We start from the raw sequence: 25,412 nt of genomic DNA on the forward strand, positions 1-25,412 counted from the left end.
AAACAACGTATATTAAGTGATGAGTTATTCTCGTTCCAAATGGTTACGTCATTTTTGAATGAGACCGGAGAGTTTAAAGTTTGTGCGATGTGACAAACTGTTTGTAGCTAGCTACACAAAATGACACTTGATTTTAGGCTGACACACGTGTTAGTAGGGCTGGGCAATTAATCCCAAATATATCGAAACAGACATTTAGAACCAATAACCCACTTAATCTAGCTCATGTAAGTGAATCGAATAATCGAGGTGCAGTTTTTCATACATATATATTTTTCGTATATGTCAACAAATGGACACCAAAAAAATTTGAATCGATTTTGTTTTTATAATTGACTAAAGCCATTAGTCTCATTAACCACTTAAGCCCTGTATTATGCCTAAAGAAATGCTGATCTACAAGCTCACAATCTGTTATTTTCACTATATACGTATACATTTCTTTTGAATAATCGTTCATTAACCGTAATTGAGGCAAACGTTTGAAATAATCTTGATATTGATATGAAGTCATACCGCCCAGCACTACTTGCTTTGTGGCCCTTCTGTTGTCCATGTTTACATGGGTTCGGAGCCGCAGTGTACATTTGATTGAATGCAATCCCTCCATTCATTCCCTTACTGAATAGTTTGGCCTCTGAAACCTCTAAGGCAAGAATTGGAGCTGCACTTGTCAATATGTTTAAATTTGTCACAAATTGTCACCTACAGTTTTAAGTTAAGTAGAAAAAGAAGAAAAAAACGTATCAGCGTTTCTATTCAAATGAAGTCTCTGGTCATATGAATATCTTTACAAAACAAAAACACGTTGCATACAATTGTTGTAAACATACTCACGCCCCTTTTACGTTTAAACCCTCGCATAAGTTATAGTCAATAAGGACATTTGTGACTTGTAACACATTAAGACATGTCATCTTTCAATCAACTGTCAATAATAATAATAATAATAAAACAAAAACAACCATTACCGAACACAAGAATCGATGCTAGGAATGGGCAGAAGCCTACATTTTGAATCTATACCCCTTCCCTGAACCAAAGCCCCAACCCCCAACAACAAAGTGAAAATAAATAAGTTAAAATGTTCATATTAATAAAAGATCAGCTGATGAATGTTCTTCAGTGTACTCTGAGCCTTCAGTACATTCGGTGGAGCTTAGTCATTGGTATATCGGTATGCTATGCTCAGTGGTGGACAAAGTACTCAACCCTAGTACTTGAGACAAAGTATAGATACTCCTGGTCAAATATGACTCAACTACAAGTGAAAGTTGCCCACTCAGATATGTGCTTGAGTTAAAGTACTGGAGTAATTGCTTTAAAAAATACTCAAGTATTAAAAAATACTTGAGTATTAAAAAGTGCAAATTACAAAGCTGAGTGAGCTTGTAGATCTGCTATTTTCACTATATTTGGAATTGGACTTAAGTGGTGAATTCATAATATACTTTTCCCCCTTCAAGAAACGTAGCGGAGTCAAAAGTACAACATTAATCTTTGAAATGTAGTGCAGTGAAAGTCATAGTAAGTATCCAAAAATACAAATACTCAAGTATAGTACAGATACTCAAAGGAAGTACTTAACTGTCCACCACTGGCTATGCTGAGAGTTCAGCCATGTTAAGGACAGGGTTAGGGTCAACATGCTTCAAGTTCAATGGACTAAAGTCAGACTTATGTGGGAACTCAGATTTTTTCCATAAAAAATGTACATCTTGTCAAATCTGTTTTCCAAACTAATTTCTTCAAAAAACCAAGTGCTATAAATGTTTGAGTGGTTAACCACTTTCAACCTTGCGTCCCTATTTTGGACATGCCATTATAGGCAAGAATCTTCCAAAAAAGATTTGCCTATCTACTAGCTAACAAAGCATCACATCACAACAGTTTGTGAGCTTGTAGATTGGCTATTTTCACCACACAACACAGAAATACAGTGTAAAACAGGGCTTAAGTGGTCAGTGGTCCATAATATATTCTGGATACAATTGTTTGACAACAACAAAATGTATGTATCCGGTGTCCAAATGATTATATCAATTATTTTGAAATTCCACCACTTGACATGAAAACTGAAAATGAGCATGACCCCAACCCTCCTTTGAGACTGATGGTTTAAAATAAGCCAAAAATGCCGCCAGGGTCGACCAAAACAATGCCCCAGAATGAATTTGATCATCAAACTAGACCAGTGGTTCTAAGCCTTTTAAGGTCACGACCCCCCAAAATAATCATATTTGAACTGGGGACCCCCCACCCTGACAAGGCATTACATTTAGTTTGACTCAGTTCCCACAGATACATCTTGTGAAAATAGCAGATCTACAAGCTCACAACACCTCACGTTGTACATCGGCTATTTCACAATGTTTGCCTCTTGCTTATAAATTTTGACAATTTGGCCAATGTTTGACCCGTTGATTACTTTTGATGCAGTAATGGTCACATTTATTTTCTTTCTTTCTTTTCTAGGTATTAAAAAGGTCTTAAAAGACCTTAAATGGTCACTTCATTGTCATCTGGGGACCCCCCACAGGTTGAGAACCACTGGCCTAGACCGGAACCGTGACACGTGCTTTCCAATCGACTCTCGGGTCAGCAGACAGATTTGGCATCTCCCTCGATCAATATCTCACCACTGTTGATTTTGTTTCGTTTCGTTTACAGCTCTGAATTTCAGACCATGGAACCATCACAAATACTGAGTTGCGAATAGGAAATTGTATTTTCTTTTTTTCTCGTTTCCTTTTTGTGTGCATAAATTTACACAATCGACAATCTCATAAGATGTAATATTTAGGCGTCTTACACCCCATATACCAAATACTTTAAATAGGATTATTTGGCTTATGTACAATACAACAGTAGTGGCGAAATACCTAGCTAAGTACAAACACTAGATTCTTACTACATTAAAGACAATAAATTAGTGGCTCACAAAATGAGCACTCGAGATTTGCAGAAGTAATCATTAAGTAGATCTCGACAACAATATCTGGAGACCTGGGTTGATTCACAAAGTACTGTACTTGGGAGTTTTGTTTTTAAGTGCCAATGTCAATATTTGTCATTGCTATACCTTACCCTCTTGGAGGATTCAGGGCAGTGCTGTCACCTTTTAAAGTGATGATGAACTTTGGCAGAACCGTGGGTCGTACAGCTACCTGGTGAGGATATACGGCCAAACATGTGTCAACCACACTTTATCACTTGTGCCTGTGCTCTGTGACTGGAGAACGAGGAATCTAAATTAGCGCTTGTTTTTTCTCTACCCATTCAGTCGAAACAGGTATCAAAATCACACTTTTAAGCAGTGGTGGAAAGTAACTAACTACATTTACTTAAGTTTCTAATTTCCAGTCATTTTACTTCTACTCCACTACATCTCGGATCCAAATAGTGTATATTTGTAGATTTAGTTTATTATTACAAAATATACATGAACCACTTCAGCCCTATATACATTTCGGCCATTGGAAAATAGCCGATCTACAAGCTCACAATGCGTCACGATGCGACGCATTGTGAGCTTGTAGATCTGCTTTTTTCAAAATATTTTATACATTTGAAAACTTGAAATTACTTTCGGTACTTTAAGTACATTTTGATGCCAATACTTTTGTACTTTTACTCAAGTACATTTTTGAATTCCGAACTTTTACTTGTAACAGAGTATTTCTACATTGCAGTATTGATACTTTTACTTAAGTAAAAAATGTGAGTACTTTTTCCACCACTGCTTTTAAAAAACCTGAGTCCTGTTAGCTTTGGGAAAGTGAAATGACCCTATTATTCAGGTTGCATTACTGTTTGAATTTGAAAGAAGATCCGGTGTTGCACCAAAATCTTTGACCCGTCAGACTCTGTAATGTCTGTGATGTATTGTATATACTGTATATATATTGCAGTGATCCTGCATTTGCGGGTTAAGCGTCTCGCTCATGGGACACTTACGCAGGCGCCACGAAGCCTGGGGGGAACCGAGGATCGAACCTTCCCCGATGTCCGCTCTACCTCCTGAGCCGCTGGCGACCCAACTATACTTATTTCGTCGCTGTTGGGCAGAAACCTCTTATTTTCATATTCAAACTTTGTGAGTTTTTTCGTAAATTAACGCCCTACTTGATCATACTACAGCGTCACACAAAAGCATCAAAAGTAGCAGATCCACAAGCGACGCGTTTCGAGCTTGTAGATCTGCTACTTTTGATGCTTTTGAATTTGAATCCTCAAAAGTAGCGTTTTTTCTCCACCCGACAGAGACGCTATACGTACGTATATCATGGCCAGGTAGCTGTAGAAGGTTCTAGCAAAGAACAACATTACATGCATGTGTCCTTCTTCTCTGGTTTTACAGTATCCATCCCATGTGTCGCTCTTTCTCCGAGCACAGACGTGAAAAAAGGCAGAAGAGGAATGTGTAACTAGCCGCCGTCTTTGCACGGGGGGGGGGGGGGGAGTGAAAGTCTGACAAAGGAAACGTTGCATAATGAGAGCTCGTCCGATGATTTCTTCTTAATGTACAATTTTACAAATACATTACCTTTGGTAACATTTTACCTTAAAGTCCTGTGTCACTGGACAATTACCACTTTACTGAAAAAACCTTAATTTAAATGAAACAACAAGAACCTATTTGATAGGCTTTTAATCTACGTTACTTGTACTTTGAATTTGTACACCTGAACGAAGTGCCATGAGATTAAATTAGATTAAATTGGCCCCATGTGTATATATATATTATTTGAAAAAAAAAATGTAATTATCGAGTACCAACAGGACTCTAAAGTAAAGTGCATGTACATTTTCAACATGGACATTGGTGAACATTCTGAGAATTCCTGAGTTTAACCTCCCGTGATGCGCGAAAGTGGGAGGGAAGCAGAGAAGAGAAAGATAGAAAGAGACAACAAGAGAGAGAGAGAGAGAGAGAGAGACAGAGAGAGAGAGTGACAGACAGACAGAGAGAGAGAGAGAGAGAGAGAGAGAAAGCTGCCAGTGCTATTATTGTAACCAGTCCAAAAAATACCTGTTGAACAGTATTGCTGATAAGACAACTCTAGTGTCATCCTTTACAAAACAAGAAAACAAAACCACAACTACAAATGTACTTCAAATATCAAGGTAGAGGAAGTTATGTGTTTCTAGGACAAGCCACCTTTTGAACCATTAAGTGCAGTCTCCCATCTTCTGTTCGTCTGTTGTGCATTTCTCAGTCATCTCCTGGCAGAAGTCCACCGTTACAGTGGGGCTACATGTATCCACGTTCGACCCGCTCTCCAGGGGAGACTCTCCGTTCCTCTGACCGTGACCGGACGCCTCTACCCCGCACGGATCCTCCTGCCCCTGGCCGCGACCCGCGTCCACGGGACACGGGTCGCGTCCGGGCGACGCGGAGCCCCCGGCGGAACCCTCCTCGGACTCTGCGGGCGACCCCGGGTTGGATGTGAGGTCGATGCTGGCGGAGACGACGGCGCCCGCCGCCGGGCGCGGGCCGTGATGGAGGGCCGGGTGATGCTGGGCGGCGAGGGCGGCGCTCTTGTCCTGGCTGCCCTGCACCTCCCTGCACACCTCCTGGGAGAGGTAGGACAGGTTCTGCCACAGCTCGCTCATGCACACCTTCAGCTGGTTGCGCTCGCTCAGCAGCTTCTCCTTCTCACACACCTGTTGGGACACAGGATGCTGAGTATCAATGGTGGATATGTATAAGCCTACTTCGCACCTTGTGGCGGCCATCGCTGAGTGGGTAGAGAGGCCGCCTGGGAAGATGAATTATGGATTCCGCCAACGTTATAAGAAGATCCACCCATAGACCCGCCCTACCTGTGTCTGATTGGCTTCCTGGCAGGCATAGTTTTACTGAGGTTTAGGTTACGGTTAGGTTTTAGGTTAGGGTTAGGCATAGTTTTACCCAGGTTAAGGTTAGGGTTTAGGTTAGGGTTAGGCATAGTTTTACTGAGGTTAAGGTTAGGGTTTAGGTTAGACACACACACACGCGCGCGTGCAAAGGCGCAAAGGCCATAAAACATGGAATATATTACAGTGCAGTTTTGAAGTAGATATGGTGCTGACATTTCAAGAAACAACTTTAACCCATTAAAAACAGGAAAGCATTTTAGATTTTTGTCATTTTAGATCACAGCAACCCTATTTTAGATTTTTGCATTGGCTATTCAAAAATAGCAGATATACAAGATCACAGCGCGTCACTTCGTGCTGCACTGCGAGCTTGTACACCTGCTATTTTTGAAACATTTGTGAAAAATCTACTGATTTAGAAGGCATTTATAGAACCGGCCTCAGGTCTTAAAGGGATATTTCACTTTTAAAAAATGTCCTGGCTGCCCTGCACCTCCCTGTCTACTTTCACATGTTTTTTTTTTTTTTACTTAAATTTTTATCCCGCGATTTTTGTAACCCATTTTTTTCACCCGGTGCCAATTTCCTAAGTGATCCTGGGCGCTACACCAGCCCTACACCAGCACTACACCAGTCCCCCACAGTAGGGAGGCCAGGGCCGAGCTCATGCTTCCTTCAGGCATGAGAGCCAACTGACCTTCTTGTCACCTGACAGGGGGGAGTTTCCCTGGTTGAACGTAGCGCGTGGAAGGAACACGTTATTCCAACCAGTTCCCTTCCCCTCCATCAGGCGCCCCGGCTGTCATGGGGGAGGCGGTATAGCGACCAGGATTACTACATGTTTTTGTGAGGGTATTAACTACCCTAGGAGACACGGGGAGAACATGCAAACTCCACACAGAGTAGGCCCTTTCGCCAAACCCACCTAGGGTATGGGCGCTGATGACGTGGAGGAGAAGACACGCCCTCAGTGCCCACAGCATCCCCGGCGGGAATCGAACCCAGGACCTTCTAGCTGTGAGGCGACAGCGCTACCGACTGCGCCACCGTGCCTTTCACATGTTAAAGTCATCAAAGACACCCGTCCTTGGTTCTGGTGACTCATCCTGCCCTCCTAATATCTGAGTGGGGCCGTGTGTTACTTTTTTATAGTATTTAATTTTTTTCATTTTCCATAGAAAATATTACAAATAAATGAAAAAAGTAATTGAAAGAACACGGTCTACTCACGTATTAGAAAGACAATATCAGTCACCAGAACCAAGGACAGGTGTTTACGATGAATCTATCATGGTTCAAATGGAGTTTGAAGTTACAATGAATTTGTATAGGAAGGGGTCTGATAAAATAAATATCAAATATCTAAATACTGAATCAAGCAACTTAAAAACTGTCTGTCTGGGGTGAAACACAAAAGCCTGAGTAGACGATAAAATGACCCAATAAAAAAGTGCGTGCGTGCGTGCGTGCGTGCGTGCATGCGTGCGTGGCTGTGTCACCCTACCAGTTTGCGGATCTCGACCTCCAGGTTCTGGATGCAGTCGAGCTTCCGCTTGCGGCAGCGCTGGGCGGCGATGCGGTTCTTGCTGCGGCGGCGTATGTCGTGGATGAACTCCAGCTGCTCTGAGGTCAGCTTGTGCATCTTGATGAGGATCTGGAAGTCGTTGCGCGGCAGGTTGGTGATCTGATCCACCGGGAAGGGCAGCTTCACCTGGGGAGAGAGACGGTTGGTTGGCAACATGGTTCAACACCAGCGTTAAATAACCTGAGGCCGATCCTTCAAATGCCCTCTGAATCAGTGGTTCTCAAGCTCTGATTTTTTTTTTTTTTTCAAAAAAATCAGATGTACAAGCTCGCAGCGCGGTGACGTGCTGTGAGCTTGTATATCTGCTGTATTTGAATAGCCAACTCTAAAAATTTAAACACTTTCCCGGTTTTAACAGGTTAATTTTGTCGACTTAAAACTATGACAAAAAATGTTCGTCGTCTACCTTTTTTCACTGACGAAAACGTAATAAAAACGAAATAAAAAAACTATGACGAAATATATTGACAATTTCGTCAACAAATAAAAACTAGACTAAATGTCAGGGAGGGACTGGAGGAGAAGAGATCCAGTAGAACTAAGACAAGTCATTTTATGCTTGGCTGCGCACGGGTGTCACGCTCCGAAAATGGCTGACCTACAAGCTCACAAAGACGCGTTGTGAGCTTGTAGATCGGCTATTTTCGACACACAGCTAAGTATAAATCAGGCATTAAGAGGCCTGCCAAAATACATTTTAGTCGACTAAATCAACTGTAGGATTAGTTGACTAAAATCGCATCATATTTAGTCAACTAAAACTGGACCAAAAGTAAAACATTACATTTCAAAAACGAAATGGAATTTTATTCAAAAATTGCTGACAATATTAACACTATTCAACACTATAATCTATTGTATTTTACTGTATGAATTCACCTAATGATAAAAGATAACATAAGACAAGATAAGATAATTCGATAGATTGATCAGATACAATAGTTTATGTCATTTCTGCAGTCAAAGTATGAACCGAAACCACAAAACCAGAAACAAACACATCGATACATCTAAAATGCTTAAATAAATATATAATAACAAAACATGAGACAAGGAAATAAATCACGAGAAGTATGTTTTAGAGACTGCATTAAATCAAACAAGTTGAATGACTTAGTGACAGGAATGCAAATAATAGTATACTACTTCTTCTTTTCCATTAGGCTGTCCTGTTCCCGTCAGTGTTAATAGTCGTGGTATGCGAGACCTACTGATGTTACTGAATGAAGGACAATGTGCCCCTGCGCCCACTAGGTGTCACTATAAACCAGTCTATCAAATTCACCAGCTGCAACACATGGCTTAGTTTACAGTAAAATGTGAAAGGCAGCCTTCATTCATTCCAAACAGGCATAATAAGGCTGATTTGTTATTCACTATGCTAACACGCGTGACATTGCAATCAGGGGTTGGATGAGGTAAATAATTGATGCTGAGTTGACATACTGACATCACAGCGATAATGTGATGTCTCTGTTAAGTCAATGAAAGTTGACATTAATCTATTAGTAGCTACCTCTTTTTTTGGACTAGGTTCATAAAAAAAATCCTCATATACAGTACAACACCAAATGATGAAAATGAACACTAACTTGAAACATGTTGTGTATTGTGTCATGTATTGTACTTTGTATCTGTTTTAGCCCATTACAACCGAGAAACAGAGTTAATTTTGACAGCAAATTCGGATTTAGCCTTAGTCTTAAGGCGGTTACACACCGGCGAATATGCGAATATACGCAAAATTCTGACTCGTTCCGAATAATTAAAAGACGCTTTTTTCGCTCCGCGAAACTAGTGTGGAAGCTTGCATTGACTTTATAAGGTTTAAAAAAAAAACGTATTATTCGCATGAAAAAAATCGCCCCGGTGTGACCTTAAGTCTTTTGAATAACACACAATTTAGTTTTAGTCCTATTTTAGTCATCTGAAATTGTTTAGTCTTAGTCTAGTCTTAGTCGACTAAATATCAAAATCGTAGTCTTTTAGTCTTGGTCTTAGTCAACAAAATGAACACTGCAGCTAATTCTGATTTAGTCTTAGTCTTTTAGTCTTTTAGTTTTAGTCAACAAAAACACTGCCGGGAAAGCACCTGTGTCATTTCAGATTTTTGCCTTGGCTATAAAAAAAATTGCAGATACACAAGCTCACAGCGCGTCACTTTGTGCTGCTTGTACATCTGCTATTTTTGAACATTTTTGAAAAATCTTGAAAGTGCGTGAACTACTGATTTAGAAGACATTTGTAGTATCAGCCTCAGGTCTTCATTGTAAATCTATCCTATTCTACTATGCTCCATTTGTCTTCAGAAGAGGCCGCTGCTAAATGTTTTCATTACATCAGCTAATGAACTCTACCTATCAGGGTGAATGGCACTTTGTTGTCTCTATGCAGGAAGTGAAGTCATTCACTCTGACAAGGAGAGGAGAGGAGAGAGGAGAGGAGCGCTCTCTTTCTCCCCTGTATGACTTCCTATCTCTCTCCCTCATCCCTCCATCTTTCCACCTCTCTCTGCATGTGGCTCCATTCATTTGTCTCTTCCTCCGTCTCCTCTTTGTGTCTCTCTCTCTCACACCGTTTGTCTCTCTCCCCCCTCCCTCCCTCTCTCTCTCTCTCTCTCCTCGATATATTTCTATATTTAGCGTAGTGACTCCTACCCGTCACATAATAAGGTTAGAATAACAGAGTGAGCTCTCAGACAGTCGTAAATCCCCCATGTCTCTTCTCTCTCTCTCTTTCTATCTCACGTTGTTCCCTCCACCCCATTTCTCTCTCCTTTTGTAATCCCTGCCTCTCTCTCTACCTCCCTCTCTCTCGCTTCCTGTATGCCCCCCTCTCCCTCCTTTCCTCTCTCTCTCTCTCTACATCTTCTCTTTGTCTCTCTCTCTCTCTCTCTCTCTCTCTCTCTCTCTCTCTCTCTCTCTCTCTCTACATCTTCTCTCTGTCTCTCTCTCTCTCTCCCTCATCTCTCTGGCTCTCTCTCTCTGTCTAGTGCTCTGGTTTTGATTTCAATGTGCTGTAGGTCTGCTGGAGTGTGGAGGAGCTGGTGTCGAGTCGGTTACACTTCTGTACTCTGCTGCACGCGCGGCTGTGAATTAGTGTGAGGTACAGTAGGCCAGGGGATAGGACTTCAAACATACATCTACGTAAACATATATGTAGTTAAAATAGCAGATCTACAAGTTCACAACGCATTTTCCACAATATTTGTAAACCACCCTTGGACAAATAAGTCATTTATGATACTTCTACTTAAGTGGTTAATCAGATTAATCGATTTAGTCGATAGTAAAAATGTATATTCAAAGATTTGCACACATTTTTCACGATTCTTTTCCAAAAATAGCAGATTTACAAGCTCATAGCGCGGCACCGAGTGCCGCGCTATGAGCTTGTAAATCTGCTATAAGCTGAGCTTGTAGATCTGCTATTTTTTGAATAGCCAAAGAAATCTAAAAATGACACATAGATGCGTTCTCGGTCTAAATGGATTAATTGCCCAGCCCTAAAGTGAGTTAACGCTGTGTGCTGCGGAGCCTCCTGGAACAGCCCCCAGTGGGCCAATGAGAAGTTGGGGGTGGGGAGGGGGGGGGGGGTATTTTGGCCTGGACAGAGTGTCCCAGTTTGAGGTGGGGGGGGGTTGGTGAGAGGAGCAGATGGTGGAGGGGCTGGGGGGACAGGAGGACACCTTCCACCTGGCTACGGGGCGTCCTGTGGTGAGCCTGTCCGCTCTCTAGGTAAGACAACTGGGTCAGGGCACGGAACTAGGACAAGACCACACACACACACACACACACACACACACACACACACACACACACACACACACACACACACACACACACACACACACACACACACACACACACACAGTGGAGTAATATGGAACACGTGCACACACACACACACACACACACACACACACACACGCATGCAGGTAACCCGCTCTCCCACGTACACACCTTTAGACCACACACACACCTATAAACACGCATGCTGTGATCTAAACTACGGAAGGATTTATCAAAGACTGAAGTGCAGCTCAAAAACTGGACCATTCGTTTTTTTGACAAATTAAGAGCATTATTATTTATGAAGCATTCTTGCCATTAACCCACTGTAATTAACTCACCATATTCGTATTCATAATAATTTATGAAGTTACTAGCTGTGCACATTATGAAGGTGTAATGTGTGTTTCTGGTTGAAATTTGCTGCTGCACCAATCAAGAGAAGCGATGGGAAACTCAACCAGAACTAGAAATGGGTATGCCAACTTTGGCTAACCTGGGAATACAGTTATGCACAGAGCCTATACGTATGGTTCTGTGTAAATTATGTAAAACAAATTCTTTGAGGCGCTTGGGTGGCGCGGAGGTTGTGAGTTCGAATCCAGCCTGGGCAAAGCTTTGTCGAGTGTCTATACGAACACAATTGGCCCGTGTTCGGGGGAGGGAAGCCGGGCGGGGAGGCTGATGATAGTCATTGCATGTATTCCTACGGGCTGGGGCGGCACCTGTCAGCAGGGAGTGTTGGGCGGGAGGAGTAGGACAAAGGCTCTGTCTACGTCCTCCTGGTGGGGGCTCCTCACTGCAGGTGAGTCAGTATAGAATACAGAAATGTGTGTGGGGAGGTAAAAATTGGCATAACGACTAAATTAGGGAGAAAAAAGCGGTACAAGAATGCGCTTGTGTGCTCAATTATGAACTACAAAATGACCAAAGTGTCACATACATCAGTGGCAATTCTCTTATGGGTTTCCATAGCGAGAACTGACACATTTTCCCCCATCTAAAGTTTGCCTTCAAGTTGCATGACTATATGTACTAAAAATAGCATGTTAGAATAAATTCACCCTCTCTCACACGTTTCAGTACTTACTCATCCACATACTGACTCACTTTCAGACCAGAAACAAAATCCGATATAGCTAATACTGCATATGTCAGTGTGTGTGTGTGTGTGTGTGTGTGTGTGTGTGTGTGTGTGTGTGTGTGTGTGTGTGTGTGTGTGTGTGTGTGTGTGTGTGTGTGTGTGTGTGTGTGTGTGTGTGTGCGCGCGCGTGTGTGTGTTTGCATCAGTGAAGAACACATCTCATATCTCCACCAGATATGGAATGTGCTTAGCCATCGCTATGGCAACGACATAGCACTCTTCCAATTCCACAGAGTGTGGTTGTGCGAGTGCATGTGTGTTTATGTGTGTTTGTGTGTGCGATTTCTCCAAGGAGACAAAGCTGTCTAAGAATAGTCGGAGCTGTAAATCACACCTACGAGGCCCTTTGAAAGAATATCACTGATTCATTCATTCTGTTCACACTGAAAACCATGAGCCACTTGTTGATGATGACACAAGCAACACATACCGCATTATAACTTATAACCCAACTCATAAAAAATTCAACTAAAGCAGCACTACGTCACTTTCTTTTATGAATACAATGTAATTTTGTCCAATCTGTATGGTAGAGTATGTTAACCCATTTAAACCGGGAACGCATCTGTGTGTCATTTTAGATTTTTAGTTGTATTTTGTCTCCCTGCACTTCTATTTAGACATTTAGATAGTGTCAAAGGTCATGCCTCACTTAGACACAGGATCTGACACAAATTTTGACCTCATGGTCAAGATTAAATTTATCCCCTGAGCAAGCAGGCTGAGCAAGCAGGCTCTATTGTCTCAGTGGTAAGCATTTCAGCACTTGCGCAGGAAACCGGGTTCAAATCCGGGGTAGAAGAGGAAAGTTACATAGTGCTGCTGTTTTGAGCAACCTAGGATACATTTAGGAAGGTAACCAAAAATAGCAACGGCACTTCCTCAGCGCTATTAGCTGTGAACATTGCTTATTATCAGATCATAAAGATGCTAACCCCACTGAGAACACAGACCTTCCTGTCATTACTGATGTGCCACATGTTTTAGCCTGCCTCAGTTCACCTCCATGCGTGAAATTCCTTGTCCAGTGAAAAGAAGTGAATGGACACCCCATGGCCAGTGTTTGCGTGAGAAATAAGCAACCACGTCTATGAAAACAAGCCCAAAAGAAGCCACTACAGACCACATGAGCATGATTGGATATTTGAAAATAGCCGATCTATGGGTCGCGATGCGACGCGTTGTGAGCTTGTAGATCTGCTATTTTCACAAGAAAAATCTTGAAAAAAGGGGAAAATTGTGGAATATTTTCAAATCCACACAAATCTTGTATGGGGGTCTCTGGCACAACATATTTTCAGAAGGGGGGGGTCTGCGGACAAATGTTCATGTCCTTGAAATGAAAATGTTGGTTGGTAAAACTGGTTCTATTTACAAGCAACTTTACAGAAAAACAAGCCCAAACTCGCTTATAATAAGCGGACATGGCAACACTGCTGACTTGTTCAGTAGACTAGTTATAGTAATAATAATCGAAATCTGAAAAGTAACTAGTAACTAAGGTTTTCAAATGATTGTAGTGGAGTAAAGTGTGCAATATTTGCCTCTGATGTGGTGGAGTAAAAGTATACAGTATTGAAAAATGGAAACACTCAAGTAAAACCACTCTCAAAACCGCTCTCAAAACCCACCTCTTCAATATGGCTTTCCCCAGCTAACTCCACCACCCCCTTTCTCACCAGTCCACTGTTTGTTTTTTTCTCCATTCCTTAGTCTTAGCCTTTTCTTTGTGTTTTTTCCCTAATACATTTGTCTTTCTTTGTTGCTTTCTTGTTGAAATTTATTTAGATTTTTATGGCTTTCATTATAGCATGCTAACTTTCCAGGAATAGAAAGCCTGCCGTTTCTATTAGCTTGGATTCCCCCATAGATGATGTCACTGGTAGGCGGTTTTCTGCATTGTCCACAGCCCTCCTCTGAGACACAGACTGAGTAGACAAAAATGGTGCCACGTTATAATGAGCATTAGTGAGGACCAATTATATGAAGATACATTGAAAATGGGTGAAGTCGTCCTTTAAGTAAAAGTATCTCAACATTACACTTCAAGTACAGCATTTGTATAAATGTACTTAGTTAATTTCAACTCTGCTTGGAAGCCTGTCTCCAATCACATTCAATTCCAGGTACCTCCACGCACACACGTAAACGTTGTCTTCGAAGGACAGTGGCTAATCGAGCAGGGAAGCAGCTGGCAGTTGCCTTCTGTTTGTGAGACACACAGCCATTATTACCTTCAGCTGCGTTTACCCCATCAAAATGTCTGCTGTGAAAAGGGTCCATATATTGCTTGGCAGCAGAGCATGGAGACACACACAAGGGACTATGGGATAGCCTATCTAGTGTGCTTCAAACACCTTTTAGTTGTTTTGCTGACTCGTTCCTTACACAGTGAACTGGAAACACTCTGCTGTCTAGTGAGTAGTGAACTAGTGAGCCATTTGGAACACGGCCCATGTGTAGCTAATAGCTATCCTCCCCAGGCCGACAGTGGGTTTTTGTAATGACAGGGACCCACTGACCAGTGGTGTAAAGTAACTAAGTACATTTACTCAAGTGCTGTACTTAAGCACACCTTTGAGGATTTTTTACTCTATTGGAGTATTTTCAATTTTCAGGACTTTTACTTCTACTCCACTACATCTCAGAGGCAAATGTTGTACTTTTTACTTCACAACAATTATTTGACTTTAACTTTAGTTACTATTTTGTAGATTTGGATTATTATTTCAAAACATACATTAACCACTTCAGCCCTATATATATTTTGGCTATTTGAAAATAGCAGATCTACAAGCTCCCAATGTGTCGCGATGGGACGCATTGTGAGCTAGTAGATATTGTTTTCTGCTAGATTTTTATACATTTAGAAAACTTGAAATGAGACATTTCTGCATTATAAGTACTTTTACTTTGGTATTTGGTACTTTTAGTATATTTTGATACTTTTGTACCTTGTACATTTTTAATACAGGACTTTTACTTGTAACAGAGTAAATCTACATCGCAGTATTGATACTTTTACTTAAGTAAAACATGTGAGTACTTCTTCCATCACTGCAGGGACCGCAGTACACATTGAGAAGAAAATTGAAAAATATAATCAGTTCAATGTGTATGCACATTTTGTGCATACACATATATATATATATATATATACATAGTGAAGAATACTATTGCTGTAATTCCTACTGTCTGACTCCTACTGACTGTATTTTTCTTCCATTAAATGGTGCTCTTTATTGAGAGAATTCCCATTCATAAATATCTTCTAAACCGCTCTCTAAAGCTTATTTACAGTAAGAGAGACTGAAACACCTACAGGCCTCCCCCTACTTGAACCAATATTGAACCTGACCACCACTATATATAGTTACAACATGACTGCCTAACAATGTATTTACATTTTCTTAGGTATTCTTTCTTGATATCCTAGGTACTTTGTAGCACTTAAATGTTTTTCTTGGCACTACAGCATTGGTTCCCAAACACTTTAGCTCAAAAACAAACTCAAAGCTCAAACAAACTCTTTAGCTCACAAACGCGGCTTTGCGCCGTGTTGTGAGCTTGTAGATCTGCTATTTTCACGAATTCTTAAACTTTTTAAAAATGTATATGGAAATGATTAGATTTTTTTCATTTGATTTATGCAATACTTTTGAAAAATGTTGGAATTGTTTTTATTTGATGAAAAGTATTTTTGTTTACACTTTTTTAAATCTTTTGAAATAATATTTGTTTTAATGTAAACTGATTTTTTTTTTATATTTACTCGCGACCCATAAAAAGTAGTTCCGCCACCCAAAGATGGGTCCCGACCCACTGTTTGGGAAACAGTGCTCTACAGTGTTTATGTGAACATTTACGCTGTTGTTTGTTGATTAGGGTTCATGCCATCTTACTCCAATCTCACACTTTGTAAGTGGCTCTGGATAAGAGACAGTGTCTACTAAATGCCTAAATTCAAACTGTTGAGACATGATCAGCATTTTATCTGCAAAGCCCTGCTGAATAAGCTGCCGCTTAACTTCTGGCGGAGCTAGAACATTAGCATCAATTATCACAAAAGCACGTCTTGTCACAAATGCTCCTAGGACTGTCATGTACTCCAGGCTCCCAAAATGAACTCTCTCTGTTCTATCTAGGACAGCTTGCTTTTGTTCTTTTTGAAATTGACTCACTGAGGCAATTTCAGAAGCTAATTTTCAATCTCATTTGCCAGCATCGAAAATGAGGGGATCTAACTCAACGTGTTTGTGAAGTTCAAATAAAAGCATCATATCCTAACAAGAGATTAGAGGAAACTTTTATCGCCAACAACACAGAGCCTCTCGCTGAATCTCACACGGAAGCCATTTGTAGGAAACCCTCACATGCTGTCATACAAAAATAACCATCATTAGCCTGTTTTTCTTCAAAGTCAGGGTGAGTAATGGGTCTTCGGTGCAGGTGGAGACGGCCAGATATACCAGTTGCAATCACTAAGAAATCCTGAAGTTTAACCCATTTAGACCGGGAAAGAATGGGTGTCATTTTTAGATTTCTTTGGCTATTCAAAAATAGCAGATATACAAGCTCATAGCGCGGCACCGAGTGCCGCGCTACAAGCTTGTAGATCTGCTATTTTTGAAAAATCGTGAAATACTTGTGCAAATCTTTGAATATATATATATACACTTTAAGTCAAATCTTTGCTTCTGGGGGTCCCTGTAACAAACTATTTTAAGATGGGGGTCCGCGGACAAATACATATAATTTTGGGGGTCCTTGACATGAAAAATTAAACAAAAGAACTGTTAGGATTCAGAAGACATTTGTAGAATCCTCAGAAGCAAAGATTTGAGTAAAAAAAAATCGCTTTGAAAAATATATATATTCAAAGATTTGCACACATTTTCATGATTTTTCAAAAATAGCAGATCTACAAGCTCATAGCGCGGCACAAACTTGTATATCTGCTATATTTTAATAGCCCAAAGAAATCAAAAAAATGACACACAGATGCGTTCCCGGTCTTAATGGGTTAAAGCCCACTGGGACCTGGCAGTAAGCGGGGGATACGCATTTAGCATTCATGCCGCTAGCACTCACCGCTTGAATGGGATTGTGGACAAGGAACAAGCAAATAAGCCAAAGTTGTTTGGATATTTCAAGCTTCATGAGAATTTCATCTACATCTAATTTTAGGTCTAGAGCATCAAAAACGTTTTGATTCACACAGAGATTCTAGGTAAGGGTGGATGGAATAAATTAAGTCCAAAACACATTCTTGTGTATAAAATCATCACATAGGAGCTACTGTATTTGCCATACAAGTAAGTTAGCAGGACGTGACACTTAAAGAAGTAGTTCACATAAAAAAAATACTTATTGTCTATCAATTACACACCCCACGAAGACTTTTTTTCAGTTTTTGTCGCATTCTTAAGCCAATAATTTGATGATCGGCGGAGTCTCCTATTAACCGATGACCTGGTCATCAAATGAAGAAGTAGCAGGATAACGTCCAGGGCATGGGTCTTCAACAGGGGGTCCGGGATTTTACATGAACCACTTCTGCTTTGTGAGCTTGTAGAGATTTGGCGCAGAGGGGGGAAACGCAGACCAAGTACAGAGCTAAAGGTGAAGTCTACTAAGTATTGTGGGTTTAAGTGGTTAAATATTAAAAAATACACATTAACATGAATTCGACATGTTAACAGAAAAGATAATGTGCTGAAAAAAAGTCCATGAAGCTATGAAGGGACGTGGTCCCTGCTTCATCTCTTTCTCCGCTAAGGGGACCTTGGGTTGAAAAACGTTGAAGATCCCTGCTCCAGGGTTAATCCAGATTTCAAATACATTTCCAGACTAAGCCCTAAGAATCTGTGACTAAAACAGGGGGCTAAGCTAATGCCTGATTGATACATCACACGGTGGTGTAAAATAGCCAACGTACAAGCTCACACCGCCTTGTGGATGCGATGCGTTGTGACCTTGGTCTGCTATTTTCAGCAGGCATCACCATTGTGCGACTGGTCATAAATTAAGCTTACCACTAATTAAACAAAGGCAACTGGCCCACACCAACATCTCTTGTTCTACATCGCTCAGTTGTGACCTTGGCCTTTGACCTTTTTGACCCAAAAGTTAATCACATATTTGGGGCCGTCTACTGATCATTCCCACCAAGTTTAATGAGAATCTGTCGATCCTTTCTCAAGTTATCCAACACAGTGTGGTTCCCAAACTTTTTAGCTGGAGACCCAAAAGAGAAATGTCTCCCCGGGACCCAAACTAATGAAAATAACACATCTACAAGCTATTTTCACTACTTCTTAACACATTGAGTGCCAAACACGAGAATCTACGTGTTTGCAAATACACCCGTCGAGTGCGAGACAATCTACGTGTTTTCAATTATTTTATATATTTTTTCTTTTTCCACAAGGGGCACTTTAACGCAACTTTGGAATGATCCAAGGTCCCTGTAAAATGGAATGGACAGGTGTGACATGAGCCCAGAAAACGTCACTTCCGTCCGCTCCAATTAGGATTTGGAGAAAAAGGTCCATATCTCCATACTTTTTTTACAGTGGTGAAAACAAGCCATTTTCGACAGGCGATCACTCTGCAATGGCGGATCGCGTTCGAAATATTATTGTTCCAGTCGTTAGACGGGACCCTCGGCCATCGCCCAGACACCCTTTGTTTACATCCGGGTCCTCGTGGAGGCTTTTGCAGCTCTAAAACGATCGGCGTAAACGGTAAGAAACGCTGGCCCTGGATGTACCCTGTTTTAAAAGACCTCTGGCACTTGATGTGTTAAAAGTATTTCTTTTTTCTTTTTATGGAATTTCTTAGTTGTTATTTTAAATGAATGAAATTCTTTTGAAAAAAAATCCAAAATTATACAAAGAAATCTGGAGAAAAAAAATACATATAAATATATATGTTTTGAAAATCTTTTGAAATAATATAAAAAAATATTTTTTTTTAAAAACAAATATTTGTACTTGCGACATATGGGTCCCGACCCATTGTCGGGAAAACACTGATCTGACAAACAAAACAAGAACAGGACCATGGCATTGCTGTGGGCAGAACCACCATACTGACCTCAGGGCAACTTGAGTCTCTGGCGATGCCACTCTCGCTGTCTCCCTCCGAGAAGGAACCAGAATCATCACTAGAATTGGCCCCGTTGGCCCCGTACCCTCGCTCGCACTTGATCTTGGCGCGACCCTGAGAAAAGATGACCTCCGCACCGCCGCCGGCCTTCCTCTGTTCGCCCCCCGCCCCGGCCAGGCAGTGGGCTAGCCCGGAGACGGAGCCGGAAGAGCGCGGGGAAGAGGAGAAGTCAAACTGGGGCAGACTGGAGGGCGAGCTGCCGCTGCCCCCGTCCTCCAGGTAGGAGAAGGAGGAGCAGGAGCTGGAGGTGCGGGTCCTGGGCTCCAGGGGGGGAGGAGGAGGAGGAGGGGAGCAGGCTGACATCTTGATGGGGACGGGGCAGCTGGTGGTGGGGCGCGAGCGTCCGGAGAGGGGCAGGTCCCCGTGCGCCAGCAGGGACGAGGCGGAGGAGGAAACGGGAGACAGCGAGAAGCTCTGACTGCCGGGGAGAGACCCTTTCTGGCCCTCTAGCGGGTCCCTTTCTAGAAATTTCCGCTCGGCATAGCTGTGGGCCGGCGCGCCGTGTTGCTCGCCGGCCGCCGAGGAGAAAATGACGCTGCGCCGGTCGAGCTCCGCTTCCTGTTTGGAGAAGCCTTCGCAGGAAGCGGGTTTGGACGCCGCCAGCCCTTCGGCGCGGGCGCCCACGCCCACGGCGGTAATGTGCGCGGGAGGCGACGCTCGGCCCACCGAGCCGCCCTTGCGGTCCCTTTGGCAGTAGCCCTGAGATGCCCCCGTGTCCCTCTCTCTGACCATTTCCCTGTAGTGGTTCAGGGAGAGTCTGTTGGTGAGGAGCTGCTGGATGGTGGAGCTGGGCACGGTGCTGAGGTCCAGGCCCCCCCTTTGGAGGTAGGAGCGCAGGCAGGAGGAAGGCGAGCCCCGGCCCGGGGAGTGCTCGGCCGCCACGGGGCCCCCTTCCACCTCCAGCTCCATCTCCAGGACTTCCTCGGCGGCGCACAGCTCCGGCGGACAGCCCTCCCTGTCGTCCCCTTCTTCCGCCTCGTAGCCGAAGGGCTCCTCTTTGATCCTGGAGGGGGTGAGGAGCGCGTGTGGCCGGTGGGGGCTGGTTGCGGCCGCGCGGCCGGCCGAGATGTCATCGCCGCCGTGATGGTTTTCGCCGTTGTGCTTGTCGCTGAGTTGATGATACCTCCTGTACTTGGGACACCGCGGGAGCCCGGCTTCGTGATCAGCCTGCCGCCCCATCTCGCCCTCCAGCGGAAACTCCCCGGGCACCTCCATGGACGAGACGGCGTCGTGCTCGGCCGTGATGTCGCCGTCGTCCTCGTCGTCCTCGTGCGCCTCCTTGCCGTTGCTGGCGTGCTGCTGGCTGTCGTTCTGTAGCTGGGCCTGCAGGAAGCGGAAGCACGAGTCCTCCAGGTTGTGGACGCCCAGGAAGTCGGCGCACAGGATGACCTCGCGGATGTTCTCCCTGCTCAGCACCAGCTTGGCCGTGTAGGCGAACTGGAGCAGCGGGGCGAAGCCTTCGGCCGTCACCTGGAGAGGAACGAGACAATTCAATACGTATTACGGAAGAAGGGTAGTGAAGCTGTGAAACAAATGTCAGATGATAGACATTCTATTCTACTTAACCAGGGCCCTGTACTTGATCCCCTCCATTTCTTCCTCTAAACCAAATTAGGGTTCATGCGGTTAAAAGAATAACCGCTATTTTTATAGAATGTTGTGTTTTATCACAGTGAACAAAGGGAAATTGTAAAAGTACATTTTAACATTTATATTTTTTAAGGTGGCTTATGCAAGTCGTAAAAAAGGACATTTTCCACAATCAAGTATCAGTATAGGCAGGTGCCTCAAATATTGTCTGGTTGAATCCATGTTCGAATTGACTCTTTTGGGGCGAAAGAGGCGGCGTGATGGCAGATGGCTGAAGCAGAGCTGACACCTCTCTCCTCTACCAATGTGTTATTGTACAAGTCAGTCAGCGGTTTCTCCATGTTCTCCTGTCTTCCTCATCTCTGTCTCCATCTTCTCCCTTTGCTCAGATCCCCTTAGCTCACCCCCCACATTCACACACACACACACACACACACACACACACACACACACACACACACACACACACACACACACACACACACACCATCCCCACCCCCACACACACGCACCCAGCTCTCTGTTTTTTCCGCCAGCAAGGCAGGTGTGTGTGTGTGTGTGTGTGTGTGTGTGTGTGTGTGTGTGTGTGTGTGTGTGTGTGTGTGTGTGTGTGTGTGTGTGTGTGTGTGTGTGTGCGTGTGCGTGTGTGTGTGTGTCTGCGTGTGTACGTACAAGTACGTGTTTCTGTGTGGACAAGCACATGTGCACGGTATGTGCATCTCTGTGCGTGTGTGCACATATACGTGCAATCGTGCGCACACGCGCAGAAGCGCGTATAAGTCTATTTTCAGCTGGCATCAGCAGCTGCCTCCCGTGCTGAAGCGAGACTCTCGGAGAGCACAAAAGGAGCCAGGCGAAAGCTCCACAATCGCTTACCACCACTACTAGACTAATGAGAACCAGGAGGGAGAGAGAGAATATAAGCGAAACAGAGGTGGTGTGAACTGTGAAGAGAGAGAAAGCATGAGGTCTGGTTATTGGGAAGTCATTTCCAAGTTCCAGTCTGAATCAATAGGGAAATGGAGGAAATTGTAATTGACAACAGCACCCCAGAATCCATTGTTCAATTGGAGTATGGCGTTCCTCCAGTATCTAAGACCGCCGTTTCAACACTCCCAACGCCCTATTCTTTTTGCAACAGCATCACCTAGCGAATTGGATGACCATGGGAAAAGTCTCTAGAAAAATAAATAGGGTAGTGCTCATTTTAAGACCTGAGGCGATTCTACAAATGCCTTCTAAATCAGTAGTTTTTTCTTGCCAAGGTTTGTTTCCACACATTTTCGAGATAAACCAAAGAAAAAGTGTAAAATGACACAGATGCTTTCCCGGTTTTAATGTGTTTAAGACACTGAACACCCCGTGTATGTCAGGGACGGTGGGAGTGCTCGTTTTGTTTCACGTGTGCAATTTCAAAACAGGTGATGATAACCTATAGGGTATAGCCATCCATCGCGGTTTGCCAGCTTGGATGGCTCAGTGACACATGAGGCCTAGCGGCATGCTCGGGCGTGCCTGCCTTGTTTTGCATATGTTGTAAAAAATATAAATATATATATATTTATAAAAAATAATACCTTACCTAATTACCTTTTTGTATAACGATAAATGGTATAGCACTAGCTAGCTATTAGCTGATGCACACTTCCGGGTGCTAGACATGTGGTCTTAGGAGTGTGGTGCTGAAACTGCACTCTGCACTGCTGATACTGCAGGAGGCCCTTATAACAGAGATGGAATGTTTGTTATTTTTGTTTTGTTTGTTTTTTCGTGTCAGCTATCCAACTGTTCATTCAATAAATAATGCAAATTAGAGGGGAGGAGAGGAGAGAAGAGATGAGATGACAAGAGAGAACAGAAGAGAAGAGAAGAAGTGGTACTGTACATATTGTAAAGTTGCACCGAGCTGGGATCGAACTCTGATCGCCAGCTTGGCAGACCGGCAGGTAACAAGCAACGCCAAGAGAGCTAGCTCCCTTGGCGTGTTAAGTGCTCAGATGGCTGGGCCGCATACATTTTTATTTTAATGATCAATCAATCGACTTTAAGTACTTTAAGTTACCATTTATCGGTATCACAATGAAAACTCAATGTTCAAGTTTTTTTTTTTTTTTTTTTTATCAAAAAGGTCTTAAAAGTACATACATTTTCACTTCACTGTCATCTGGGGACCCCCCAAAAAAATCACGTGGGGACCCCCCTCGGGGTCCCGACCCACAGGTTGAGAACCAGTGCTTTAAAGAGAGAGGAGAGTGTGGTGTGGGGTGGGCTGGTGGGAACGTGAAGCCGTGCTTCCCCACCAGTCGGATGGAGTTTGACTCGTAAAGCGGTCGAGGCGTTTGCTTGTGATTACTGAACGAGGTGGAGTCAAAGAGACATATTAATCAATATGACAGATCTGGGCCATTATATGCTAATGTCAGCCACTGGGATCAGCCGCGCCGCTCCGCTCCTGCGGCGGACGGAGGCAGAGACACAGAAAAACGAGAGACTTGACAACAACGCTGTGAACGTTCACACCCGGATGTGTTCTCGGGAACGGCGGATAGACAAGACAGGCAGACACGTCGTGTTTCTGGGGCAAATAGGCGTACAACAGTTGATGGAACTAATCGATTTGATTTTTTTTTAAAAGCTCGATAATTGATCATTTAATCAATGTCGTTGTCATGTCATTATAGGCGAAAAGTTAAAAAATAAAAATAAAATGAAAATAGGAGGTCTACAAGCTCACAACGATGCGTTGTAGATTGCTATTGTCACAATTGTTTGCACCTTTGTGCGATGGCGCTTGTTTCGTCGAAGATATACAAAATGTGAAGAAAAAAAAAATATATATATTCTCGAGTATTCAATTAATAAAACAGGTTATCGATACGATAGAATAAACGCTATGGGGGAGCCCGCTGGCCTAGCGGTTCAGGCGCATATCCAGCTTGACAGTGTGTCGCGGGTTCGACTCCTGATCCCGACAACCTTTGCTGTGTGTCTCCCCCCCCATTTCTCTCCCCATTTCCTGGCAGCCTACTTTCCTATCAATAAAGGCATAAAAAGCCCCCAAAAATATCTTTAAAAAAAGAGAATAAACGCTAAGAAAATAATGAATCATTTCAGCCCTAGAAGAGGCGAACCATAACCTTCTCTCATTCACTTCCATGGTATTGCGATATCCAACCTTGTCTCTGAATGCTCTGTGAACCTCTACACTGTAAAATCCCCAGCGTTCATTCAGAGGTCATATCGATAACATTTTAAGTAATCAAATAACAAAAAAAGAAAATAATACATCCACAGACATTTTAAAAAGGAATAAAATAATTGCTTTCCCCCCAAAAAAAAAGATTATTATGAGTGTTAAACAATCATTTTAAAAACAACATAATATCACAAAAAAACACAGTACTGGACAGAGCAAGAACCAATGAATAAAAGCAATAAAACTGAAATATAAACCACGTGTGCGAAATAACGAACCATATGCGTCAGAGCAGAGGCGTCAGTAAATGCGACATCTAGTGGTTGAATGATGTCTATTGCACCTTTAACTCTGCGTTACAAATGGGACAAATGAACACTGTATGACTCATACAGTGAACTCTCAGGCAAATGCACAGCTGTCGAGGTGCTGTAGGGAGACTCTATTGACTATTGTACAGTGACTCTCCCTGAGGAGCACCTGTTTTCTCATGTGATGTATACAACCGAGTGTGTGTACCTGCAAGGCACCGCATATAAGCTACGTGAAGCCTATATGGAGAGAGCCAATACACCCAAGTGATACTGCCAACAACTGTGTGTGCTGTATGCTTAAAATTATTTTTTCACCACCAGCGCCCGAGTCTATCTATGCTTTCTGAATCACATTGCTTCAATAGACTGTCTGTGTTTATTTGTGACAGAAAGGGAGGAGAGAGAGGGAGAGAGATGAGAGAGAGAGAGATAGAGAGAGAGAGAGAGAGAGAGAGAGAAGGGGAGACTTGAGGGGAAACTTCAATAATTTTTTTCTTTGATTTGATTTATTAGACGTCATAGTTAAAAAAAAAAAAACAGGTTACATGCTTCTCACAGAAATGTCAGGGATAAATACACAATAATGTCAGTGACTTATTTCCATTGTACTTAAATCCCTTTGTTCTGATATGGGAGTATCAATAGTATAGTGTGGCAAAAAAAAAGTACCCAGTCTTTTGTGTAATTCTGTGCAGAATATACACAAGACAGTTTTGACGTCACAACATCAATGATGTCAAACGCCATGTCATTGTTTTTC

The 25,412-nt window shown here is 42.8% G+C and overlaps 1 protein-coding gene across 1 annotated transcript in view; it reads right to left on the minus strand.

Annotated features, from left to right (window-relative positions):
- Positions 1-4,263: 4,263 nt before the first annotated feature.
- LOC308075333 (transcription regulator protein BACH2-like) overlaps positions 4,264-25,412 on the minus strand; it is a 78,642-nt gene continuing 57,493 nt past the window's right edge. The window contains exons 3-5 of the mRNA XM_080415148.1: positions 19,481-21,022; positions 7,367-7,573; positions 4,264-5,667 (exon numbers count right to left, since the gene is read on the minus strand). Coding sequence (XP_080271274.1) covers positions 5,173-5,667; positions 7,367-7,573; positions 19,481-21,022 — 2,244 coding nt within the window. The 3' untranslated portion in view covers positions 4,264-5,172. The remainder of the gene's footprint in view (positions 5,668-7,366; positions 7,574-19,480; positions 21,023-25,412) is intronic.

The sequence above is a fragment of the Gymnoscopelus braueri genome, assembly GCF_963280865.1.
Source record: "Gymnoscopelus braueri genome assembly, chromosome: 19".
Taxonomy (NCBI): domain Eukaryota; kingdom Metazoa; phylum Chordata; class Actinopteri; order Myctophiformes; family Myctophidae; genus Gymnoscopelus; species Gymnoscopelus braueri.